At 41.5% G+C, this 22,704-nt stretch overlaps 1 protein-coding gene across 3 annotated transcripts in view; it reads right to left on the reverse strand.

The window, feature by feature from the left end:
• IL12RB2 (interleukin 12 receptor subunit beta 2) overlaps positions 1-22,704 on the reverse strand; it is a 76,018-nt gene that overhangs the window by 52,741 nt on the left and 573 nt on the right. For all 3 annotated transcript variants that reach the window (XM_055585525.1, XM_055585524.1, XM_055585526.1), the window contains exons 2-6: positions 21,412-21,699; positions 16,313-16,427; positions 14,147-14,331; positions 12,772-12,914; positions 11,006-11,156 (exon numbers count right to left, since the gene is read on the reverse strand). In XM_055585525.1, the coding sequence (XP_055441500.1) occupies positions 11,006-11,156; positions 12,772-12,914; positions 14,147-14,331; positions 16,313-16,427; positions 21,412-21,699 (882 nt within the window). The remainder of the gene's footprint in view (positions 1-11,005; positions 11,157-12,771; positions 12,915-14,146; positions 14,332-16,312; positions 16,428-21,411; positions 21,700-22,704) is intronic.

Consider the following 22,704-nt stretch of genomic DNA (forward strand, 5'->3'; position numbering starts at 1 on the left):
TTGAAGAAAGTAGGGAAAACCACTAGGCCATTCAGGTATGACCTAAATCAAATCCCTTATGATTATACAGTGGAAGTGAGAAATAGATTTAAGGGCCTAGATCTGATAGATAGAGTGCCTGATGGACTATGGATGGAGGTTCATGACATTGAACAGGAGACAGTGATCAAGACCATCCCCATGGAAAAGAAATGCAAAAAAGCAAAATGGCTGTCTGGGGAGGCCTTACAAATAGCTGTGAAAAGAAGAGAAGCGAAAAGCAAAGGAGAAAAGGAAAGATATAAGCATCTGAATGCAGAGTTCCAAAGAATAGCAAGGAAAGATAAGAAAGCCTTCTTCAGCGATCAATGCAAAGAAATAGAGGAAAACAACAGAATGGGAAAGACTAGAGATGTCTTCAAGAAAATTAGAGATACCAAGGGAACATTTCATGCAAAGATGGGCTCAATAAAGGACAGAAATGGTATGGACCTAACAGAAGCAGAAGATATTAAGAAGAGGTGGCAAGAATACACAGAAGAACTGTACAAAAAAGATCTTCATGACCAAGATAATCACAATGGTGTGATCACTCACCTAGAGCCAGACATCCTGGAATGTGAAGTCAAGTTGGCCTTAGAAAGCATCACTATGAACAAAGCTAGTGGAGGTGATGGAATTCCAGTTGAGCTATTTCAAATCCCAAAAAGATGATGCTGTGAAAGTGCTGCACTCAATATGCCAGCAAATTTGGAAAACTCAGCAGTGGCCACAGGACTGGAAAAGGTCAATTTTCATCCCAATCCCAAAGAAAGGCAATGCCAAAGAATGCTCAAACTACCGCACAATTACCGCACAATTGCACTCATCGCACACACTAGTAAAGTAATGCTCAAAATCATCCAAGCCAGGCTTCAGCAATACGTGAACCGTGAACTTCCAGATGTTCAAGCTGGTTTTAGAAAAGGTAGAGGAACCAGAGATCAAATTGCCAACATCCGCTGGATCATGGAAAAGGGAAGAGAGTTCCAGAAAAACATCTATTTCTGCTTTATTGACTATGCCAAAGCCTTTGACTTTGTGGATCACAATAAACTGTGGGAAATTCTGAAAGAGATGGGAATACCAGACCACCTGACCTGCCTCTTGAGAAACCTGTATTCAGGTCAGGAAGCAACAGTTAGAACTGGACATGGAACAACAGACTGGTTCCAAATAGGAAAAGGAATACGTCAAGGCTGTATATTGTCACCCTGCTTATTTAACTTATATGCAGAGTACATCATGAGAAACACTGGGCTGGAAGAAGTACAAGCTGGAATCAAGATTGCCGGGAGAAATATCAATAACCTCAGATATGCAGATGATACCACCCTTATGGCAGAAAGTGAAGAGGAACTAAAAAGCCTCTTGATTAAAGTGAAGGAGGAGAGTGAAAAAGTTGGCTTAAAGCTCAACATTCAGAAAACTAGGATCAAGGCATCTGGTCCCATCACTTCATGGGAAATAGATGGGGAGACAATGGAAACAGTGTCAGATTTTATTTTTTGGGCTCCAAAATCACTGCAGATGGTGGTTGCAGCCATGAAATTAAAAGACACTTACTCCTTGGAAGAAAAGTTATGACCAACCTAGATAGCATATTGAAAAGCAGAGATATTACTTTGCCAACAAAGGTCCGTCTAGTCAAGGCTATGGTTTTTCCTGTGATCATGTATGGATGTGAGAGTTGGACTGTGAAGAAAGCTGAGCATCGCAGAATTGATGCTTTTGAACTGTGGTGTTGGAGAAGACTCTTGAGAGTCCCTTGGACTGCAAGAAGATCCAACCAGTCCATTCTAAAGGAGATCAGCCCTGGGATTTCTTTGGAAGGAATGATGCTAAAGCTAAAACTCCAGTACTTTGGCCACCTCATGTGAAGAGTTGACTCATTGGAAAAGACCCTGATGCTGGGTGGGATTGGGGGCAGGAGGAGAAGGGGATGACAGAGGATGAGATGTCTGGATGGCATCACCGACTCGATGGACATGAGTTTGAGTGAACTCTGGGAGTTGGTGATGGACAGGGAGGCCTGGAGTGCTGAGATTCATGGGGTCGCAAAGAGTCGGACACGACTGAGCGACTGAACTGAACTGAAATAGTTTTATTTCTCCCACTATCAGTTTTGTTTTGATTTACAGCCAGGGGTGGAATCAATAGAAGCAATCCCTGAAAACAGGCTTCAATTGTGCCAACCTAACCTGTGTAATAGTGACCCTCAGAGTGTATTAGGGTGAAGCTATCTTGGGGTTCCTTCTAGAGCAGCAAGTTCCATTTAACCAGCTAGAAATTCCCAGAAAGCTAAGTCCTACCTGGATGGCAGAAGACAAGCAGGCAGGAAGGGGAGAAGAGAAAGAAGGACAGAGAGGGGGCACATGTCCCAGCACATACCACGGGCAGGCCCCATGTGGGCCCATTCAGTGACATCTCATGTCCTCCTCAGCCGCATGACACACTAGCTTTGGTGCAGTGGTTAAAGTGTGAGCTCCAGAGCCAGGCCCTCTATGGGCAAATCCAGGCTCTGTGATCCTGAACAATGCTGCTGCTGCTAAGTCACTTCAGTTGTGTCCGACTCTGTGTGACCCCATAGACGGCAGCCCACGAGGCTCCCCCGTCCCTGGGATTCTCCAGGCAAGAACACTGGAGTGGGTTGCCATTTCCTTCTCCAATGCATGAAAGTGAAAGGTGAAAGTGAAGTCGCTCAGTCTTGTCTGACTCTTAGCGACCCCATGGACTGCAGCCTACCAGGCTCCTCCATCCATGGGGTTTTCCAGGCAAGAGTACTGGAGTGGGGTGCCATTGCCTTCTCCAGAACAATGCTAACTTGTCCTTAAGCCAGGTTCCTCATCTGTCAAATGAGGATCATGATTCTACACATCAGATGGGGCTATTGTGAGAACTTAAATGAACATAAGAGTGCTTACACATGTTAAGCACTCAGTCAATTTAGCTGCTGTTGTTTTCTTCACCTGAAAACTGAAGTTCAAAGAAGTTAAGGAACTTGATCAAAGTTCCAGAACTAATTAGTGGGGAAGCCAGGCTTTGAACACAGCTCTGTTTGGTCTATGATCTTTGCTCTGCATCATGCAGTTGCCTGGCTCTGCTAAGGCTTACAGCGTCTCTGTAAAACTTAGGTCCTCCACTGGGTGTGCCTCTTTCATGTTCTAGTCTTTTCCTTTGTCACTTCCTCTTCCTGCCTCTCTCACCTTCATCTCTTTTAACTTCTAAACATTCATTTCTTCCCCTTCTCTTCTGACCAGTGATAGTATTCACCCTTGCAGCGAGGACCTAACAGTAAGAAATGTGTACAGAAGACATTCTGAAAGTGCTCTCCATCCTTCAGGATTACAGGGACCCAGGAATCGAGCTCAGAACTTTTTTTCCTGCTAGTCCATATGTAAAAAGGAAAAAAGCACAGGCAACAGAAAGGAAGGGGGCCTGGCATTTATTGACCACCTGCTGCTGCTGCTGCTGCTAAGTCACTTCAGTCCTGTCCAACTCTGTAAGACCCCATAGATGGCAGCCCACCAGGCTCCCCCATCCCTGGGATTCTCCAGGCAAGAACACTGGAGTGGGTTGCCATTTCCTTCTCCAGTGCATACAAGTGAAAAGTGAAAGTGAAGTCGCTCAGTCGTGTCCAACTAGCATGTGCCAAATAATCTTTGGATACTATATATCCATGCTCTCACTTAATCCTCACACAATGCAGAGGAAGCATATGAGTAGACCTGTTTTGCAGCTGAGGACAAGGAGGCTGACAAAGATCAAATGATTTACAAAAACTGCAGAGATGGTGATGGCAAAGCTGAGAGCTGGGCCCAAGTTTTGCTGTCTCCAAAGACCCTGCTCGTCTGTTAGCGTTCACCGTGTTGAGCAAAGATCTGAACACGCCACAGACTAGATGATCCAGACATTGACCACATAATCAGAATTTGGAAACTACGGTGTGCTCAGTGTCTAGGCCAGATGACACGTTCCATGGTGCTACATGTCTTCAGTTAATTACATATAGGTGAGAAATTTCAAGGGAACACTCGCCTCTCATTGCCACTCATTGCCTCTACAACCTACCAGATTATTACAGAGCTAAGAATCAAATTCAAGAGTCATAGTTTCTTCAAAAGATAAATTGCAAGTGAAGCTGAAATTTTAATGGTGCCCACCTGTAGTGTAAGCCTCTATGGGAGAGAAATCATTAGCCAAATCTGTATGGGTTTCAAAGTGTAAAACTTTATGACTAGAAAAGTCAAACTACTGCTGTGTAAAGCAATATAAGGGCTAATATTATAGAGAATCTTTGACATTCAACTGTCAAAATCACTTGGGAGTCCTAACCTCAGTGTCATCAAAAAGTCAGATAAAAGTATCATAGGCAGGTGAGAAAAGGAAAGACAAAGGCCATATGTCCCAAGTGACACACACAAAAAGGATGAGTACAAATGATAAAAAATATGAATATTGAGCAATGGAAGTCATTTCTCCTGAGACGAATGTACTATCAATGTGAAGGAAAAAACCTGAGTTAAAGAGGAAGGAATCACCAATATAAAAAAACCTGGGTTAAAGAGGAAGGAATCACCAATATAAAAAAGGAGGACATCCTAAATTAAGCAGAAGATCAGCCTAACTGCCCTCAAAGGGTTCTTTCAACTCTGGTGGTGGCAGTTTAGTCGTTAAGTCACGTCTGACTCTTGTGACCACATGGACTGTAGCCCGCCAGGCTCCTCTGTCCATGGGATTCTCCAGGCAAGAATACTGGAATGGGCTGCCATTTCCTTCTCCAGGGGATCTTTCTCACCCAGGAATCAAACCCTGGTCTCCTGCATTGCAGGCAGATTCTTTACTGACTGCGTTACAAGGGAATCCCAAGATTTGAGGATTCAAAGAAAAAGGACGTGTGGTAAGTAAATCAGAGCTAAGCCATGTGCTGCTTCTGAGATTAGCATTCATCTCGGAAGCCAAGGCAAGTGCAAGGGTGTGGATGAGAGAAACTGAATTGCAAGTAGACAGCAATCCCTCCACCGAGGTTTTAGCATGCAGTGGGGTAGAGTAGAAAGATCTCTAAGAACAGTAAAAATAGAGAATTTAACACAAAGTGAATATGAAAAAGGAGTACCTTGAGAGATTTCAGGTAGTGGACTAAATTGAACCCATGAGAATATTTTGGTCCAAGCCATGCTCCAAGCAGGGAAAGACAGAGCTAAGTAAGTCATCCACCACCTTGGTTCCTCAATGTCCACTCTTTGGACTGTGATACACTTCTCTAAAATCTAGTTTCAAATAACTCAAATAGATTCACAGATTCACAAACACCTACATGATTAAACAAGTTTCTCAGTGGTAGACTCTTGCCTTCATACGTTACCACCTGCTATGTCTCCATGGGAAGCCCTACACACTCCCCCACCCTTCCTCCTCTTTGATAACTTTCAACACTTTGTTCACTCTCTCTTTTCACTCCTTTCTGTCACTATTTTTGGTGGCTTATCATCCACAGGGGTTGCTTCTTCCCAATGGCTGATGCTGTAAGTCCCTCTACCTGCTCACTTCAAATGATCTGATTCTCTCACCTCATGTCTTTGCCTCACACTTCACTGAGCAAAAGGAAGTGATCAGACAGGGATTCCCTAATATTTCCACCATGAAAACTTTCAAACTTCTCCATCAATTTCCTAATACATCACTTCTACTGACTTTACTGTGAATGAAGCATTCCCTACTTCCATCACAGGCCAAGCCCTTGAGTTTTAGGTCCCATCCTCTTGCTTCATCAAGTATATCTCTCCCACTATTATCCTATTTCCTGTATTATTAATCTCTCTTTCTCTGCTGGGTCCTAAAATCACCTTGTAAATATACTGTATTATCTCTGATCCTAAAAAAAATTAAGGAATTTCTTAATGCTACACCCTACTCCAGCTACTGCCCAACATCTCTGCTCCCCTTCACAGAACTTCTTGAAGAGTTGTGAATTGTCTCTGTCTTTATTTCCTCACCTCACATTCACTCTCATTCAATGCCCCCACAACTCTACTTATGCTGTTCCTGGTCAGAAATTGATGCTGCTTTGTCAAATCTGATGATTACTTCTCTATTCTCACTTCACTGGATTTATTAGGAACATCTGACATAGCTGAATACTCCGCCATCTATTTTTTTTCTTTTTAAGAAAGATAATCTTTCAACATCCAGATCACAAGTGAAGAGCCTATTTCTTAACAGAAGCAGGGATGTTTCCTCTATCCTAAAATCAATGGAGGCATCATGTTAGAGTGCTGATGGGGAAAAAAAGTGAGTTGCAAAAGATTATATACTGCATATAATTTTGATCAAGCTTGAAACAAGCGACACTAATCACTATTTAGAAGTATATACATTTCTGAAAACTATGAGAAAAGTGTGATGATGACATAAACACACAATCCAGGATAGTGGCTACCTGTGGGGAAGTGTGACAGGGTAAGAATACATCAGTAATTTTACAGCATTTAACTTGAATGATGAGTTTGTAAGTGTTCATTTTGTTGTTATGTTTTCTAATGAGAAAGTAGCTTAAACTAGGATAGTCAGAGTAGCAGTGGAAGCAATGAATAGATTTTGAATATGTTTAGGAGACTCAATGCTGGTATGAGGGAATGGGAGAAAAGGAGAATTTAAGGATAATTTCTCCATTTTTTGACTTGAATAACTAGGAAGATGGTAGAGTCATTAACCACGAAAGGAAAGACTGAAACAGAGGCATTCTGAAAGCATTTTGCATTGGAGAAAAACAATCTTTTTAGGCTATGTGAGGTTTAGTGTATCTGTTGATATCTAAGTGAAGATGTAGAATAGGTGACTGGAGTACAGATCTGAAGTTCTGGAGAGACTCCAGAACAGAAACTATATTCTTTCTTTCTCTTTACCTACCTATCTAGTTTTAGAGCCATGAGATTGAATGAGGTCAGCTGGGAAAAGAAAGAGACCCAATACAAAGCCCTGTATATTGAGATTAAGAAGAGAAAGATGGCCAGCATAAAAGACTAGGAAGAATTGGCCAACAGGGTAGAAGAAAAATCAACAGGGTAGAAGAGATTTCACAGAACTCAAGAGAAGCAAGTACTTCTAGGAGGTAATAATAGCTCTTCCCTTCTACTGCAGTACCTTGGAGACCGCATGCTCCAGATGGTAGAAGGTCATAAGATTTCCTTTGGGCTCTGCAGCTTATTCTTGGTGCTATCTCTTCCAGGAATTTTCCCTGATGTTCCAAGATAGACTGTAAGTCCCTGAATCTGAGGATCTGACTGGTTATCATTGCATCTGAGTACCTGGCATAGTTCCTGACATATATACATTCCTTACAGGCCATCCAGAGAAGTGTTTTTTACTCCCCACTGGCTTCTTTTGGAGGGTTTCATGAAAAGCATTTCTTCCCATTGGAGTGATTACCATCTTGTCAAATAATTAAGCTTAGGCATTTACTTCTTCCAGGGTAGGTGTTGAGCTTAGGAGAGGCCACAAGAAGAAGAAAAGAGGGTAGGGACACTCATTGGATCTCAAACGTAACATTTTCCCTCTAATGAAAATGTTTGTCGCTAAGCCCCTTTAGTAGGTAAAGAACCATTCATTCTCATTTCCTCAAGTCTTAGGCAAAAAGATACAAGCATGATATTTTCAAGTTTAGCTAATTTAGGAATCAGCAAACTATGGCCCATGGACCAAATCTGACTGGTTCCCTATTCTGTGTTTCGATATAGCCAGTGAACTAATGATAATAGCTTTCACATTTTTAGATGGTTGACAACCAATCAAAAGAAGAATCCTTTTTAGTTACATAAAAATTTTATAAAATTCAAGTTTCAGTGTGCAAAAATAAAATTTTGGATACAGTTTTGTCTATGTATTTCTAGACTGTCAATGGCTGCTTGCATGTGATAACAGCAAATTTTAATAGTTGTGACAAAGATCATAGGTCTGCAAAGCTGAAAATAATAAATATTATAAATATTCATATAAAATAAATATTAATAAATATATTAATAAATTAATAAATTAATTAATCAATCAATATATAAATATTTATATAAATATTTTCAGCTTTGGACCTTTATAGAAAATATTTGCTTACTTTTAAGCTAGACTTACCATCTTGCTTACTAACAGACGGTAAAATAACCTCTAGTATTTAATTGTTCACACCTAACCTATCCTACAGAGAAGGCAATGGCAACCCACTCCAGTACTCTTGCCTGGAAAATCCCATGGATGGAGGAGCCTGGTAGGCTGCAGTCCATGGGGTCGCTAAGAGTCAGACAAGACTGAGCGACTTCACTTTCACCTTTCACTTTCATGCATTGGAGAAGGAAATGGCAACCCACTCCAGTGTTCTTGCCTGGAGAATCCCAGGGACGGGGGAGCCTGGTGGGCTGCCATTTATGGGGCCGCACAGAGTCGGACACGACTGAAGCGACTTAGCAGTAGCAGCAGCAACCTATCCTATGGAGTAGGCAATGGCACCCCACTCCAGTACTCTTGCCTGGAAAATCCCATGGACTGAGAAGCCTGGTGGGCTGCAGTCCATGGGGTCGCTAAGAGTCAGACACAACTGAGAGACTTCACTTTCACTTTTCACTTTCATGCATTGGAGAAGGAAATGGCACCCCACTCCAGTGTTTTTGCCTGGAGAATCCCAGGGACGGGGGAGCCTCATGGGCTGCCGTCTATGGGGTCGCACAGAGTCGGACACGACTGAAGCGACTTAGGAGCAGCAGCAGCAACCTATCCTAGCAACTGTTTAAAATCACAAGTGAATGAACAATTGTCTAGCTTCTCAATGGGAAGATGGGTGGCTGCAGCCATGTTTTTTCCTCTCTTTGGCGATCTCTCACCAATTACCTATGCCATCACCACGATGGAGGAGGAGGACTCCTTTACTGCTCCGGCACCAGTATGAGCATTTAACACTTCCTTTATTAACTGTCCACAGTCAAGTTTACCAAGGCCAAACATACAAATAACACTGAAAAATGATGAAGAATGAATAGGCAGAAAGACTTAATTGTTAATATAGCTCTAAGGAATGGTTCATTCACCTTTATTTTGGAGTCTCCTCCTGGGTGCTCAAAATGATGAGGAAGCACTGTACCCCAATACTTGGGCATTTTCTCAGGCATGTGAAGACACTACACAACCCAAACTCAAGACTGTTTTCCCACTAGAAGCAAAATATGACTGCTCGTTTCCCAGTCAGGCCCACATTTGATGTATACTGATTGATGGACTGTCTTCCTAAGCATAGGAATGTGATCTGTTTCCTTCCACCCCTTACTTAGTGGTCATTTTTAAAGTGTTCTTCATGGAGGACTGTGACAAGAGTTTAATTTAATGACAAGGGAAGGGGCATATGGAGTGAATAATGCCTTCATTCACTGCTGACATGCTATAAATAACTGCACCCAAACCACTAAGAGATAACATATTGTGCTGTTTTGAGTAGCCGAGGCTGCAAAGAGCTCTATCATAATAACATTGCTCAGTTTTAGACAGTAATTAAAAAAAAAAAAAAGCTTACTAGTATTTTTTTTTAAATGCCAAGTTACATTTGCATACACATCCCAAGGGTTAAAAGGAAGAAGTGTCAAAAAAATTTCACACCTTTTAGGTTTACATCAGTTAGTGTTTCATACAGAAACTGATGACAGAAACAGTGGTAAGAGGTGAAAACCATGAAGCTTAGAGTAAGAGAAAAGAGATCTTACAACAACCCACAGAAAGATCAAACACAGAAAAGGGCGATTCAGATAGAGAGGAAGTCAGCAGAGCTTGGTCAACGTGGCATATTTCAGAGTATGGGTTTCTTTCTTTGTGAATGCTTGCAACTACTCTGAATAAGCCAGCTTCCTTGGTTCAATTCATAACCATCCACGAGTTCATAAACACAACAAGTTGCTGCATTCGTTGTTATGGTAGTGGTTCATTTTATAGGATATGAGAAAGTTACCATTCTGCCTTGATGGGTTTTTAATTCAACAGATAAACACTTGAAAAAAAAAAATAAAAGTCTTTCATACATCTCTAAACAGGTCATTATCAAGTGTGAGTAAAAATGACAAGAATTTATGAGCCCAGAGTTTCCCTATTTTTATATTTTAGATTAATGTGATACAACTTAACTTCTCAGACAAATTATGAAGTTGTATATTGTATCACTAACTGAGTGCTTTCAAAAACTAATACTCAAATGGCTATTTCTTATGTCTCCAAAGATTTAGAAGAGGCATAAAGTTCATATAAACATTTTTGGTTTAATAAAATATTTGATTTTACTTCAGTAAAACTGTCTTCCCAATAATTACCAAAAACAAAAAGCTCATCAGATTGAAAAATATATTTGACCTCCTCTTCATAGCTATGGGCAATCTATGGTACTCCTGTGAGCAGTGAGTATCAAAGTTTGAAGAAGTGCAGAGCTGTAATATTTGGAAAAGAGAGGATTGTTGGCTGTTAAACTTTATTTTAAAATGTTATGTCTCCAGAGACTACCTTTTCCCAAGCTTTTAGTATGGCTTATAAAGGCCATATTAATTTTCATAGAACCCAAAAGGCAAGATGCATCAAGTTTTAATGATAAAGGAATGAAATTAATTACTAGTCATAGCTTTGTGGAATAAGAGAGAGTGAGATAGTAAGTGAAATAGAAGTAAGAGATAAAATCAAACAGAGGCATAAAGCTTGTAACCAATGTGATAATATATGAAAAACAGGAGTAGGACTTAACTAATGTCAAAAATTTCCAAGCAATATAAACATATCTCCCCGGACAGCTTCAATACTTAAGCTGATGTGAAAATGAGCTTGTTAATCAATGCACTATGTTTTGATTTAGTATCAGTATTTTACAGTCTATTCTAAGGAAATTATTACATCTTCCTCTCTCTCTTATCTTTCATCCTGTCTATCCATCCCTCCTTCCTCCCCACCCCCACCACCGCCTTTTTTAGACACATACCTTCTTCTGGTGTTTGTGTTCGCAAAGATTCACTCCAATCACTCCAACTACCTTTATAAAGATGTAGCTTAGAGGAAATCTGAAATTCATATTCTGTAAAGGGTTTCAGATCCAGCAAGTCATGTCTTCCTTTGGCATTTGTTACATTAACCTTGAAACCAACAAGATTTTTTAAAGTGCCTGTTAATACTAAATTAATTAAAATAAAGGTAAGAAAACCAAACTAGATAACTCTTTTTACTTTTCAAATCTGTCATTCAATGAGAAGAAATATAATGACTGGGTTACTGAATACATGTGATGTTAATCTGAAACAATAGTGTCTCATTAGAAACACAAAGACAAAAAAATTTGTGGATCTAACAACCCACCTATATAGATTCCAAGGGGGATCCAGAAACCAGCTATAAAACAAGTAAAGACTGAAAACTACTCATTTTCAAAAAGGCCTTGAAAAAGTTTGTTTCTAACTAGATATTATTTTTTATTTGGCCACAATTAGAATGCAATGAATGTTTTAACACAGACATAAAACTGGCTCCAAACAGAAAAATTTAATTATATAAGAAAATTATTAAATGGCATGCTGCAGTCCTTGGGGTCGCAAAGAGTCGGACACGACTTAATGACTGAACAACAACAACAATATATAAGCATTTAATTATTATACCTTTCTATATGTGGAACTAGGGCTTCCCTGGTGGCTCAGATGGTAAAGAATCCACCTGAGTTTGATCCCTTGGTCAGAAAGATCCCCTGGAGAAGGGAATAGCAACCCACTCCAGTATTACTGCCTGGAGAATTCCACGGACCAAGGAGCCTGGTGAGCTACACTCCACAGGGTCACAAAGAGTCAGACATAACTGAGTGACTAATATTTGAATAGGGTAAAATTCACTCAGTCGTGTCCGACTCTTTGTGACCCCATGGCATAGTCCATGGAATTCTTCTATGTGGAACTGATCCTTTGTTATTATTATAGGCACTATATTTTAACAAAATACTGGAAAGAATCATAATCCTACATTTTTATTGTAAAAATTTAATGTTCACTATTACATCAAAGTGTAAAGTTTTATCTTTGGAATATTCAATTTAGATAAGCCTCTGAACATTCCCTAATATTTCTTTTTCCAATAGGTTAAAAACTACTAAAATGTGAGACTTCCCTGGTGGTGTAATGGCTAAGACTGTGCTCCCAATGCAGGGGGCCTGAGTTCCATCCTGGTCAGGGAACTAGATCCCACATGCGGAAACTAAAACCCGGTGCAGCCGACTAAATATATAAATAATTTAAAAGAAATTACCAAAAAGTAATAATGGAAGTAATAACGGGGTAGGGAGTAGAACAACAAGGAAAAATGAATCATTTACTAGAAATAAATCATAGAAAATTAGTGTGGGTTTATAGAAGCTTATGGCTTAAAAACTTTCAGCATCAGTGATCAAATTTTAGGATATTTGTTTTCATTTTTTTCTTTTTTTTGACACATGGTTTATGGGATTTTAGTTTCCCCACCAGGAATCAAACCTGGACCCTTGGCAATGAGTGTATGGAGTCCTAACCACTGGACTGCCAGGGAATTCCCTAAGATACTTCTCAATAAACAGAAGTGTACATGATTGACTGATATGTCTCACATGTATATGTGTACTTTTGGGCTAAACATTCTTAAACTCTGTATTTTGCTGGTATGAAAAAAGACATCTGGGCGGTGCTACTCAGAATTTCTCCTTGGTTTCCCCTTCACTCTAGAGACCATTACCATATTCCAGGATCTGCTGTTAATGGGCCGATATCTGAGTCGATTGAGCAGCACCAGTCCCTCATCTCTCCACAGAAGGGTACACCTGTTCACGGAAGCATTTACAAATTTGATTCTGATGTCCCACGGAGGAAGAGGCCTCACTGGTAACCAGGACAAACAAAAAAGTGTGATTCAGGCTCCACAGCTGGAAATTGCCTTATAATTACATGAGCTATAAAGAGTTGAACAAGTCTCATTTCTAAAATGCACAGCCGCCAACTTGGTGAAACAAACAAGAGAGGAGTCTCCGGCTTTTAGAAGTAAGAAAAAATTGGATTGACTTCTAAATCCTTAAAGTAATTCCCTTTAGTCTACCCTCATTTTTAAACAGATAAACTACCATAAACATCACTGATAATTTGGATTTCGCTTAATTCAATGATTTAAAGAAAACCAATGTGCCAAACCCAAGAGTTTCAACGGCTGAGAAGGTAGAGGTGTGGCTAGTCGGGCGATTACATCAGAAGGAGAAAAAATCTTGGTAGGAAAAGCCATAGGAAAGAGACTCAGCAACAGAGGAATAGAAGAGAAGAGGGAAAGAAGGTGACTAGAGATGAATGGTCAATGTAAAGAGAAGGAAGGCAAAATGGGCAAAAGTGTGATAGCAAAATGTAGAGTAGATGCTAACGTGCATCATTTACTACACTGTACAGTGTGTATGTGTGCAATGAGATGCCTTGGGAAGACAGAAAAGAGACACGTGTTGTGAGGCCAGAACTTCAGGCAGGTCAGAAGCTCAGTGTTACCTGGGAATGCCTGGAATTGGCCTCTGATTCAACTGGGCCAATTACATCTGCTCAGAAATGTGCTGGGACTGGCTAACTCCAGCTCCCAAGCTGATGAGAGGGGTGAAGGTAAGTGTTCTCTGAGGAAGATGCATTTGGTACATCGATACACTTTATTTATAGTTTGCACCTGGCTGCTTCAGCCCTGCAGGCCCACACGCAGCCTTATCTTAGAACAATGGAGTAGCTGTGGCCCTGAAAAGACACCTCCACCATGAAGGGCTTACACTGAGCTTCTTGAACCTCACATGACCCTCTCCTCACTCAGAAAGGATCACTGGCAGCCTATGCCTTCATGGGATCTGAAACCAGTGGGCTCTTATTTCTCCAACACAGAGAATAATGTCGCATATTCCATTTTGTACAACCATGTCTCTCGCTTGAGACCTACATCCTTTTGCTTACACCAAAGACACATCTATCCTTTGTCAACGCCTACTGGCCACTCTCCATGAACCACTCTCCCTTTTGAAACCATCACACAAGTGATTCTAAAAATAATGTTCACAGGCTAAGATCAACACCTAAAAAAGTGAAATTATACATACCTATGTCCAACAATGTGAATGAGAATGGAAATGAAGAAGCACTCCCAAGACTATTGATAGCAGTAACCTTGACTGTGTAACTAGATTCAAGTGATTCAGGGGTTAGGTTGATTCCAAGGTCCAAATGATCACAATAGTGATCATTACATTGCTTTTGCCAAGTTAAATTTTTTGGTCCATTTAACCTGTAAATGAAAGATGCTTGTGTTTAGCAAGACAATTTATGTACTATTGCCTCTTTCTAGCACAAAGGAACAAAATGTTCAAGTATCTAAAATTCTTGACATGTTTTATTAGGGGTTATACTATGGGAATATTGTATTCTGCAGTCATAGGACCACAGTTCACCCCCCCCTTTTTTTTTTTGATAGGACTGAAGTGCTTGACATTCATACGGATGAGTAATGATCTCTACACTGCATGCATGCGTGCCCAGTCGCTTCAGTTATCTCCAACTTTTCGTGACTCCACGGACTGCAGCCTGCCAGGCTCCTCTGTCCATGAGATTTTCCCAGCAAGAATACTAGAATGGGTTGCCATTTCCTCTTCCAGGGGATCTTCCTGACCAAGGTATCAAACCTGCCTCTCCTGCATTGCAGGTGAATTCTTTTTTTTTTAATAATTTTATTTATTTTAGTTTGTGCTGGGTCCTTGTGGCTGCATGCAGACTTTCTCTAGTTACAGTGAGCAAGGGCTACTCTTTGTTGCAGTATGCAGGCTTCTCATTGCAGTGGCTTCTCTTGTTGCAGAGCACAGGCTCTAGGGTGTGCGGCTTCCATAGCTGTGGCATGTGGCCTCAGTAGTTGCGGCTCGTGGGCTCAAGAGCACAAACTCAATAGTTGTGCCACATGGGCTTAGTTGCTCTGAGACATGTGGGATCTTCCTGGACCAGGGATCGAACCTGTGTCTCCGGCACTGGTAGGCAGATTCTGTATCCACTGAACCATCAGGAAAGCCTTGACTCCCTAAATCGTGGCCGACCTCTTCACTCCTTAGGACAGAGTAAATCATCCAGAGGATCTATGGCCACCTTGGCATTTACTTCACAGAAGTGCCAGATCCAAGTACAGGTCAGAACCCTAGGCCCCACTTCCTTTCCCCTATCTCCTTCTCACTTAGTCACAGCCCCACAGCTAGATCTCTGGATGGGATTACAGAATTAATTCCAAGGGAAAGAATTTCCCAGACTCTCTCTTTTTGTAAACTCTCAGGTCAGATTTTTGCTGTTGTTCAGTCACTAAGTCATGTCCAACTCTTTGTGACCCCATGGACTGAAGCATGCCAGGCTTTCCTGTCCTTTACTATCTCCCAGAGTCTGCTCAAACTCATGTCAATTGAGTCAGTGATACCATCCAACCATATGATCCTCTGTTGCCCCCTTCTCCTTCTGTCTCAATCTTTCCCAACATCAGGGTATTTTCTAGAGAGTTGGCTCTTCGCATCGGGTGGCCAAAGTATTGGAGTTTCAGTTTCAGCATCAGTCCTTCCAATGAATATTCAGGACTGATTTCCTTTAGGATTGACTGGCTTGATCTCCTTGCTGTCCAAGGGACTCTCAAGAGTCTTCTCCAGCACCGCAATTCAAAAGCATCAAGTCTTTAGTGCTCCACCTTCTTTATGGTCCAACTCTCACATCTGTACATGACTACTGGAAAAACCATAGCTTTGACAATGTGGACCTTTGTTGGCAAAGTGATGTCTCTGCTTTTTCATACACTGTATAGGTTGGTCATAGCTTTTCTTCCAAGGAGCAAGTGTCTTTTAAAAGGTGCTTTAAAAAGAAAATCCTCCAGGGCTAATGGAAAGCTACCACAAAAAAGAGTCTATTTATAAACCATTACCCAAGATTCCTCAACTGCAAAAGAGAGAAGTTTAACCCTAGAGAGAAGCCAGTTTAACCCTATTCAGCAGGGAATAACATCCATAATGTGGGCCTTGGATGCCCTGAAGAGATCTGAGTCAGTCCTCAGGCCTAAGACATAAGTTCTCACACTTTAGATGAATGAACCAGTTTTACCTGATGAACACTCGAATATTTTTTTTAAGTATATAAGTATCTGGAGGTGTTTACTGCTTCTCCTTTCGGTAAAACTATCACTGTTAGATACTTCTAGATGTCATATAAGAGAAGACCAACCAAAAGGCTGCAAATACAGTCTTACTCACTGTAAAGTGTATGCAGTGTACAGGTGGGTGTCTTGCCCTCTGTGCCAGGTGCAGGTCACAGTTCCACGTTCTCCCTTCTGTATGCAAGATAAGTTTCGAGGCTGTTCTGGAACAACTTTTTAAAAAAGAATAGAACTACCTATTTTAATCAGCACACATGTGATATTTCAATTACATTATTGTTATTTGCCAACAAGATAACAATACTTGCCCTATGTCTCCCATGCCCAGATGAGCTGGGAGCTATTTCAAATCCCATCAAATTCAACTGTGCCTCCTAGGCATGAATTTGTTCTAATAACAATTGTAATAATAATGGATATGGATCAAACACTTACTCTTACTATATGCCAAGTCTATACTAAGTATTTTATGAGTGGTTTTCTCAATTGGACATTATAGCACCTACATCAAGTACATACTATTATTATCTTCATTTTATCAAAGAGGACACTGAAAGATGAAGTATCTTGCCCAACATTACGAAACTATGAAGTGGTGGAATCAGGGCTCCATCCCAGGAGTGGCTGACTTGAGTTCAAGCCTTTCACCATCATATTCTACTATTTTCCCTGACAAGTGAACATTCAGTGCTAGTTCCAATACCCTGGGTGATGATGAGTTTACATTTTTAGAATGAAGCTCGTTCAAATACTAGAAACTTATAAAAATTAGGGTCTTTCTTTCTCCATTGACTTGAAATTTATTGCCAAGGCACATCTATCCATTGGCCCTAGTCATGTCTTCCTGGGATGTACCACCTAAATCTAATTTCTGCAGCATCACCTGAAGCACTTAATGAATATTTATAAATTAATTCTTTATGTACATAGACACTGAAAACCTTCCATGGACCAGGCAGCATTAGGTGTGGAAATGCAAAAGTGTACAAGGTAGGCATGGCCCTTTCTATCATAAGGTGTGTATTTTTAAATGAAGCCACTTCATAGTCAAAGACAGAACTTTAATCCCCACTGCTACTCTTACTCACAGCAGTACATGGTATCATCAATTTCTGTCTGTCTAGGGTGGGAGCTTCTGCATTAAATCAGGTCACATCTTGACATTTCTCACTGCCAGTTATAGGCCAAGTCGGTGATTGCTGGTCCACCTGCTTTCCAGCTTCCAAAACTGTGTTGCTGTGTCTCCCCTCTCATTCTTTTTGTCCTTTAGGGTTTATGCCTCTAGAAAACTTTCTTTACTGCATCTTGGCTTTATTTCAGGGGGAATGAAAGTAAATACATGTGTACAAACCACCATCAATTCTCAGTGCTTCATAGGGTCTTTTGATGACCAAATGAGATAGAGATAATATACCTGACACTTTTGCATAATGAAAAAGTTAGTCTCACTTTCACCTTTACTCCTAAAAGTTTGCAGAGCCTCTCATTTTAAACACCATAGCTTTTACTCAAAATCAAATCAACTTATTGTGAGTTCCCTGGACCATGAAATTAAGGTGTCTACTTCAGGCTGGGACATGGTTTGAGCAGAGACTGTCTGTCCCAGGATAAACCAGACCTAATTCTCTTCAATATAAATGTATAATAGCTGAAGCTAAGAAAACGTCAGAAATCAAAGCCTCTGAAGTGAAAATTGTTTACCATGTAATTATTATTTGTATTATGTAAATATTATTTGCATTGTTATGTGTATTCTTCTTCTTATTTTTTAAAGCCCTACTTACTATATGAAATAAAGTCTTAAAAATAGCGTTCAGAAATATCAACAGCTAAGCATATATTGAAAACAACTAAGTATCATCTACTGTCTTTCATTTATTTCCTAGGTTGTCCAAATAAGTTGTGGCCCAATCCTCTGAGGTTAAGTAGAGCCCTGGTTGTTTAGTTACTGAACAATCTGGATGAGCTCTGAGCGGCAAAGCAGCACAAGCCCAGAAGGGGGCCAGAAAGAAGAGGCTTCAAGGCCATCTACCCATTCCCAATCCTGAAGAACCAGTCACTTTTATGACAGGTCTACTTGGGGTATGCAATGTTACTCTGGACTACCACTTATCACAAAAGAGGAAATGGGCTGCTCAGTCCATCACCAGATAGAATTAAACTCACTGCACCAGGTGAAACCAACATTCATTGTGTCTTTTCTTGGGATGACTAGTCATACTCAGAAAAAGGTGTTGCTTCCAGTCAGTTCTTTACCTCAAAGGTGCTAAACTTGTTCAAAGAGCAGCCATTTAATAGTGTGGTTATCACCTGAGCACGCTGCACAAGCAACATTCCAGCATCGCTGCCCAACTGAGCTACACCGGGGCAGATGTGCCTTACCATCTCCACAGATCTCCTGATGCTCTCAGTTGCCACAGGTGCATGCACAACCTCTGGATGAGTGGGGCTGTGGCACTTTCATGCATCTGAGCAAGGATAGGAAATGGCATGGAATGGCTTAAGGACATCTGCAAAGATACTGACTTCCAAGGCCATTGTTAGCTCCCTAAAAAACCCACCTGCAGCACTGTGAACAGTTGGACCTGACACCACGGAGCTGAGAATATCTGATACTAATATAGTATGTTGGTCTATAAGATGGTGAATTACCTGGATAAAATATTCAGGCGTTTGGAAGATAAGGGAGGTGAGGACGAATGGTGTTTTTAAGAAAAAATTTCATTTTGCCTATAACCAATACTTCATTTCTTCTCAAGCAAAACATGCTCAGCCATTCAGCATACTGCATACATGAAGAAAAGAGGAAGACCAAAGGAACTGCAAACCTAGTGCTCATCACTTAAGTGCCTCCTATGTACCTGGTTGGCTTCCCTGGCGGCTCAGACGGTAAAGCGTCTGCCTACAATGTGGGAGACCCGGGTTCGATCCCTGGGTTGGGAAGATCCCCTGGAGAAGGAAACGGCAACCCACTCCAGTATTCTTGCCTGGAAAATCCCATGGACGAAGGAGCCTGGTTGGCTACTGTCCATGGGGTCGCAAAGAGTCGGACACGACTGAGCAACTTCACTATCACTATCACTATGTACCTGGTTGGAGAAGGCAGTGGCACCCCACTCCAGTACTCTTGCCTGGAAAATCCCATGGACAGAGGAGCCTGGTAGGCTGAAGTCCATGGGGTCGCTAAAAGTCGGACACGACTGAGCAACTTCACTTTCACACGTTGGAGAAGGAAATGGCAACCCACTCCAGTGTTCTTGCCTGGAGAATCCCAGGGATGGGGGAGCCTCGTGGGCTACCGTGTATGGGGTTGCACAGAGTTGGACACGACTGAAGCGACTTAGCAGCAGCAGCATGTACCTGGTACTAGATTAAGCACTTTGCATCCAAGGTATCATCTAATCACCACAACCATCTAAGGAGGTAGGGTTAGTATCTTCATCACACAGATGGAGAAACTGAGGCTGAGAGAACTGAAACTGTCTGAGTCCACTGCTAGTGGCTGGGTTGGGATTCAAAGCCCATGCTCCTTTTACTACATCACAGGCTGTCAGAACTGAGTGTACATAACCCATCAGAGCTGTGAACAGGAGTCCCTGTGCTGGAAGAGGGGTATGAGACCTAGTTTATGCCTCCACACCCCGAATGATTTGCTTAGATATGCTTGGTGTTCTGCTCAATTCTTGTGGTGGCCCTCTAGGAATTACTGCCTGGCACCAACCATGTCCTTATAGATCAGGGATCCTCAGTCTCCAGGATCTAATGCCTGATGCTCGGAGGTAGAGCTGATGTAATAATGATAGAAATAAAGTGCGTAGTAAATGCAATGTTTTTGAATCATCCTGAAACCAGCCCCCTACCATGGTCGTGGAAAAACTGTCCTCTGTGAAACTGGCCCCTGGCGTCAAAAAGGTTGGGAGCTGCTGTTACAGGTCACAGAGAAGAGGCTCCTATCTTTCCTGATAAGTCGCACTGAGCTCTGTACCACTCTCGTTATGACAGGGACCCTGTCCGTGCATCTTAGTCAGCCAGCCTGCAGCAGCAGTTCCTCCGACTTTCCACACACCTCTCACCTGCCAGTTTGGAGCTTCCCGGGAACCACAGAGGCACAGCGTGCCCTGGGATGGCTCAGGGCCTTTGCTTGCTCACTGGCTTGCAGGGCTGGGCCTTCAAGGCTGCAGACTGCAAGCTGCAGGAAGGTGTGCTGCTGGCTCACCCTGTGCACTGCGGCTCAGGTTGCAGACGCCAACTCTGACATCTTTGTTCTTACCCCTGGCGGCGGCGTGGAGAGACCCATAGTGCAAGCTAGCAGTGCGGGGGAGTTGGTGCTCTGTGGGTGAACTTTGACCTGCACCAGACAGTTCTCTCTTTCACCTGTCACTCTATTGCCATATGTTCTTTCTGGGGATGTCCCTAGTTACCAAGCAACCAGCTGTATCTTCTGGTGATGCCGTGGCTAGGTCAGTAACTTAACCACCTCATGTTTGCTCCACTTTTTTCCTGGTTTCACTCCCTCACTCTTGCTTCCCTGTAACCAGACAACTCCTCTCCCATTCTGAAGCCTTAGCACATCAGTTTTGTCTCAGGCAGTTTTCTAGAAAACCCAGGGAAAGATACTAAGTATGATGATCGTTCTCTCTTAATGTCTGCTCAGTATGATAATCAGTGGTCAGGAGTGAAGTGGATGGAAGAACTATTTTTTTTTTTACATTAAGTCAGAGAGGGGAGAAGTGTTCAGCCTTGGGTATCAGCCTGAACTGCACAAGTCGAGAGACATCTCTTCTTTTTAGGAGGCTGTGGCTTTGGAAAAACTCTTGTAAGTCAAGAAGGCATGTAGATTCAGATGCAGAAAGCCTTTTTCCTGATTTTGGAGTCCAAGGGCAACAGGTAAATGGTCTTAATGGCCAAAAAGAGGAGAGAAGCAGGGGGTGGGGGGGAGGAGAAGGATAGAAAGGAGAGGGGAGAAGAGGAAAGGTGAGGAGAAGAGAGGAGAGGAAAGGAGAGATTTACTAAACGAGATCCCAGTTCTGTTGATTTCTGGACTTAACACATTGAGGTGCTCATGTTACTAGGAAGATTAAATATATCCTTGAAGTGGGAGAAGAAAGAACACTGTCCTCTATTTGGATTTCTGCTTAATACATGCCAAATACCAGAAGATCACCAGTCTTTAGGAACTCAGGATGGACTACTCACCACCGACGGAGATCTCTGCCCCACATATTCGAATCTCGTCACTGCTGCTGCAGGCCAGCTTGCAGACAAACAGGGCTGTGCCCAGGGGAAGACCTTTGACTTGAGAACTGAGGGAGTGACCATGCTGAACATAAATTCTTCTGTCGAACTTGTAGAGGATTAACTTGTTAAAACTGGAGGATGGCAAGCAGCCTTGTTTGGGCTTCAAAGAGCAGGAAATGTTGACAGCTGATCCTAATGAAATGACATGGGAAGGCTGCACAGTCACATCCCCTCTCTTGCACACATCTGCAGCAAGATACAAATGCAAAAGATGAGTCGGCACATAAGAAACCTATATCAGTTGGAGGGCTGTGTAAATTTCCCAAAGCTGGATAAAACAAACCCTATCAAATCATGAAAATACACATAAGCTACGTTGCTCTGGCTCTATTGAGGAAGCACAGTGAGGGCAGAAGGCAACTATATTAAAGTCTAACTGTATCTGAATTAAAGTATACATCCTTTCTAAAACAGTAATACTATAACCAGAACTATAAATAGGAAAGTGGTGAGAAAATAGGGTTGGAAGGACATTCAGGAACACACTTCTAGGAAAAACCAATCTGTCTTATATGCAAATTATTCACCAAACTACAAAAAAGTACTTCCCAGAATAAATCACATTTGTTTCCCTGCCCTTTTATGATTTATAACACTTACGTCAATACTCATACCAAAATGATTAAAAAGCTATCACAAATGCTTAAAAGGCTACTACAAATGTTAAAGGGCACATTTGGGGAATAATCCCTGCTCTTGCTATATTAGGGGTATAAAGTATGTGTAATCCATAGCATTATTTTATAATAAACAGAAAATATTTAGGGGCTCTGGTATGTTTGTAGTTGGAATCTGGGATGGAAATTAGGTCTTACCATGGTATTCCTCCAAGATGTAAGACCCTAGGTAGGATGAACCACTCCCAATACAGCTAATACTAAAGTACACAAAAGTATTTTTCTTTTAAAAAGAGTTCATATTATTTTCCTTATGCCAGATCCCACAATAAACTCTTAAAGAGAGATCATTCTTACTCTTCAGGTGGTTCTGTATATGTAAATACAACAGCTAATTGCGAATTAGCAGTTTTGGTAGTATTCAGTAACTGCTGATGAAAAAAAAAACCCTTATAGATCCACCCTGAATTTTTAGATATGATATAAAGCCTCCACTGAAAGTCTTTTTTTGTTAATTGTAAAATTGCTTGGATCAACTACCATAAACAAATTGGTAAAAAGTTACTTAAGTCAA

The sequence above is a fragment of the Bubalus kerabau genome, chromosome 6 (assembly GCF_029407905.1).
Source record: "Bubalus kerabau isolate K-KA32 ecotype Philippines breed swamp buffalo chromosome 6, PCC_UOA_SB_1v2, whole genome shotgun sequence".
Lineage (NCBI taxonomy): Eukaryota > Metazoa > Chordata > Mammalia > Artiodactyla > Bovidae > Bubalus > Bubalus kerabau.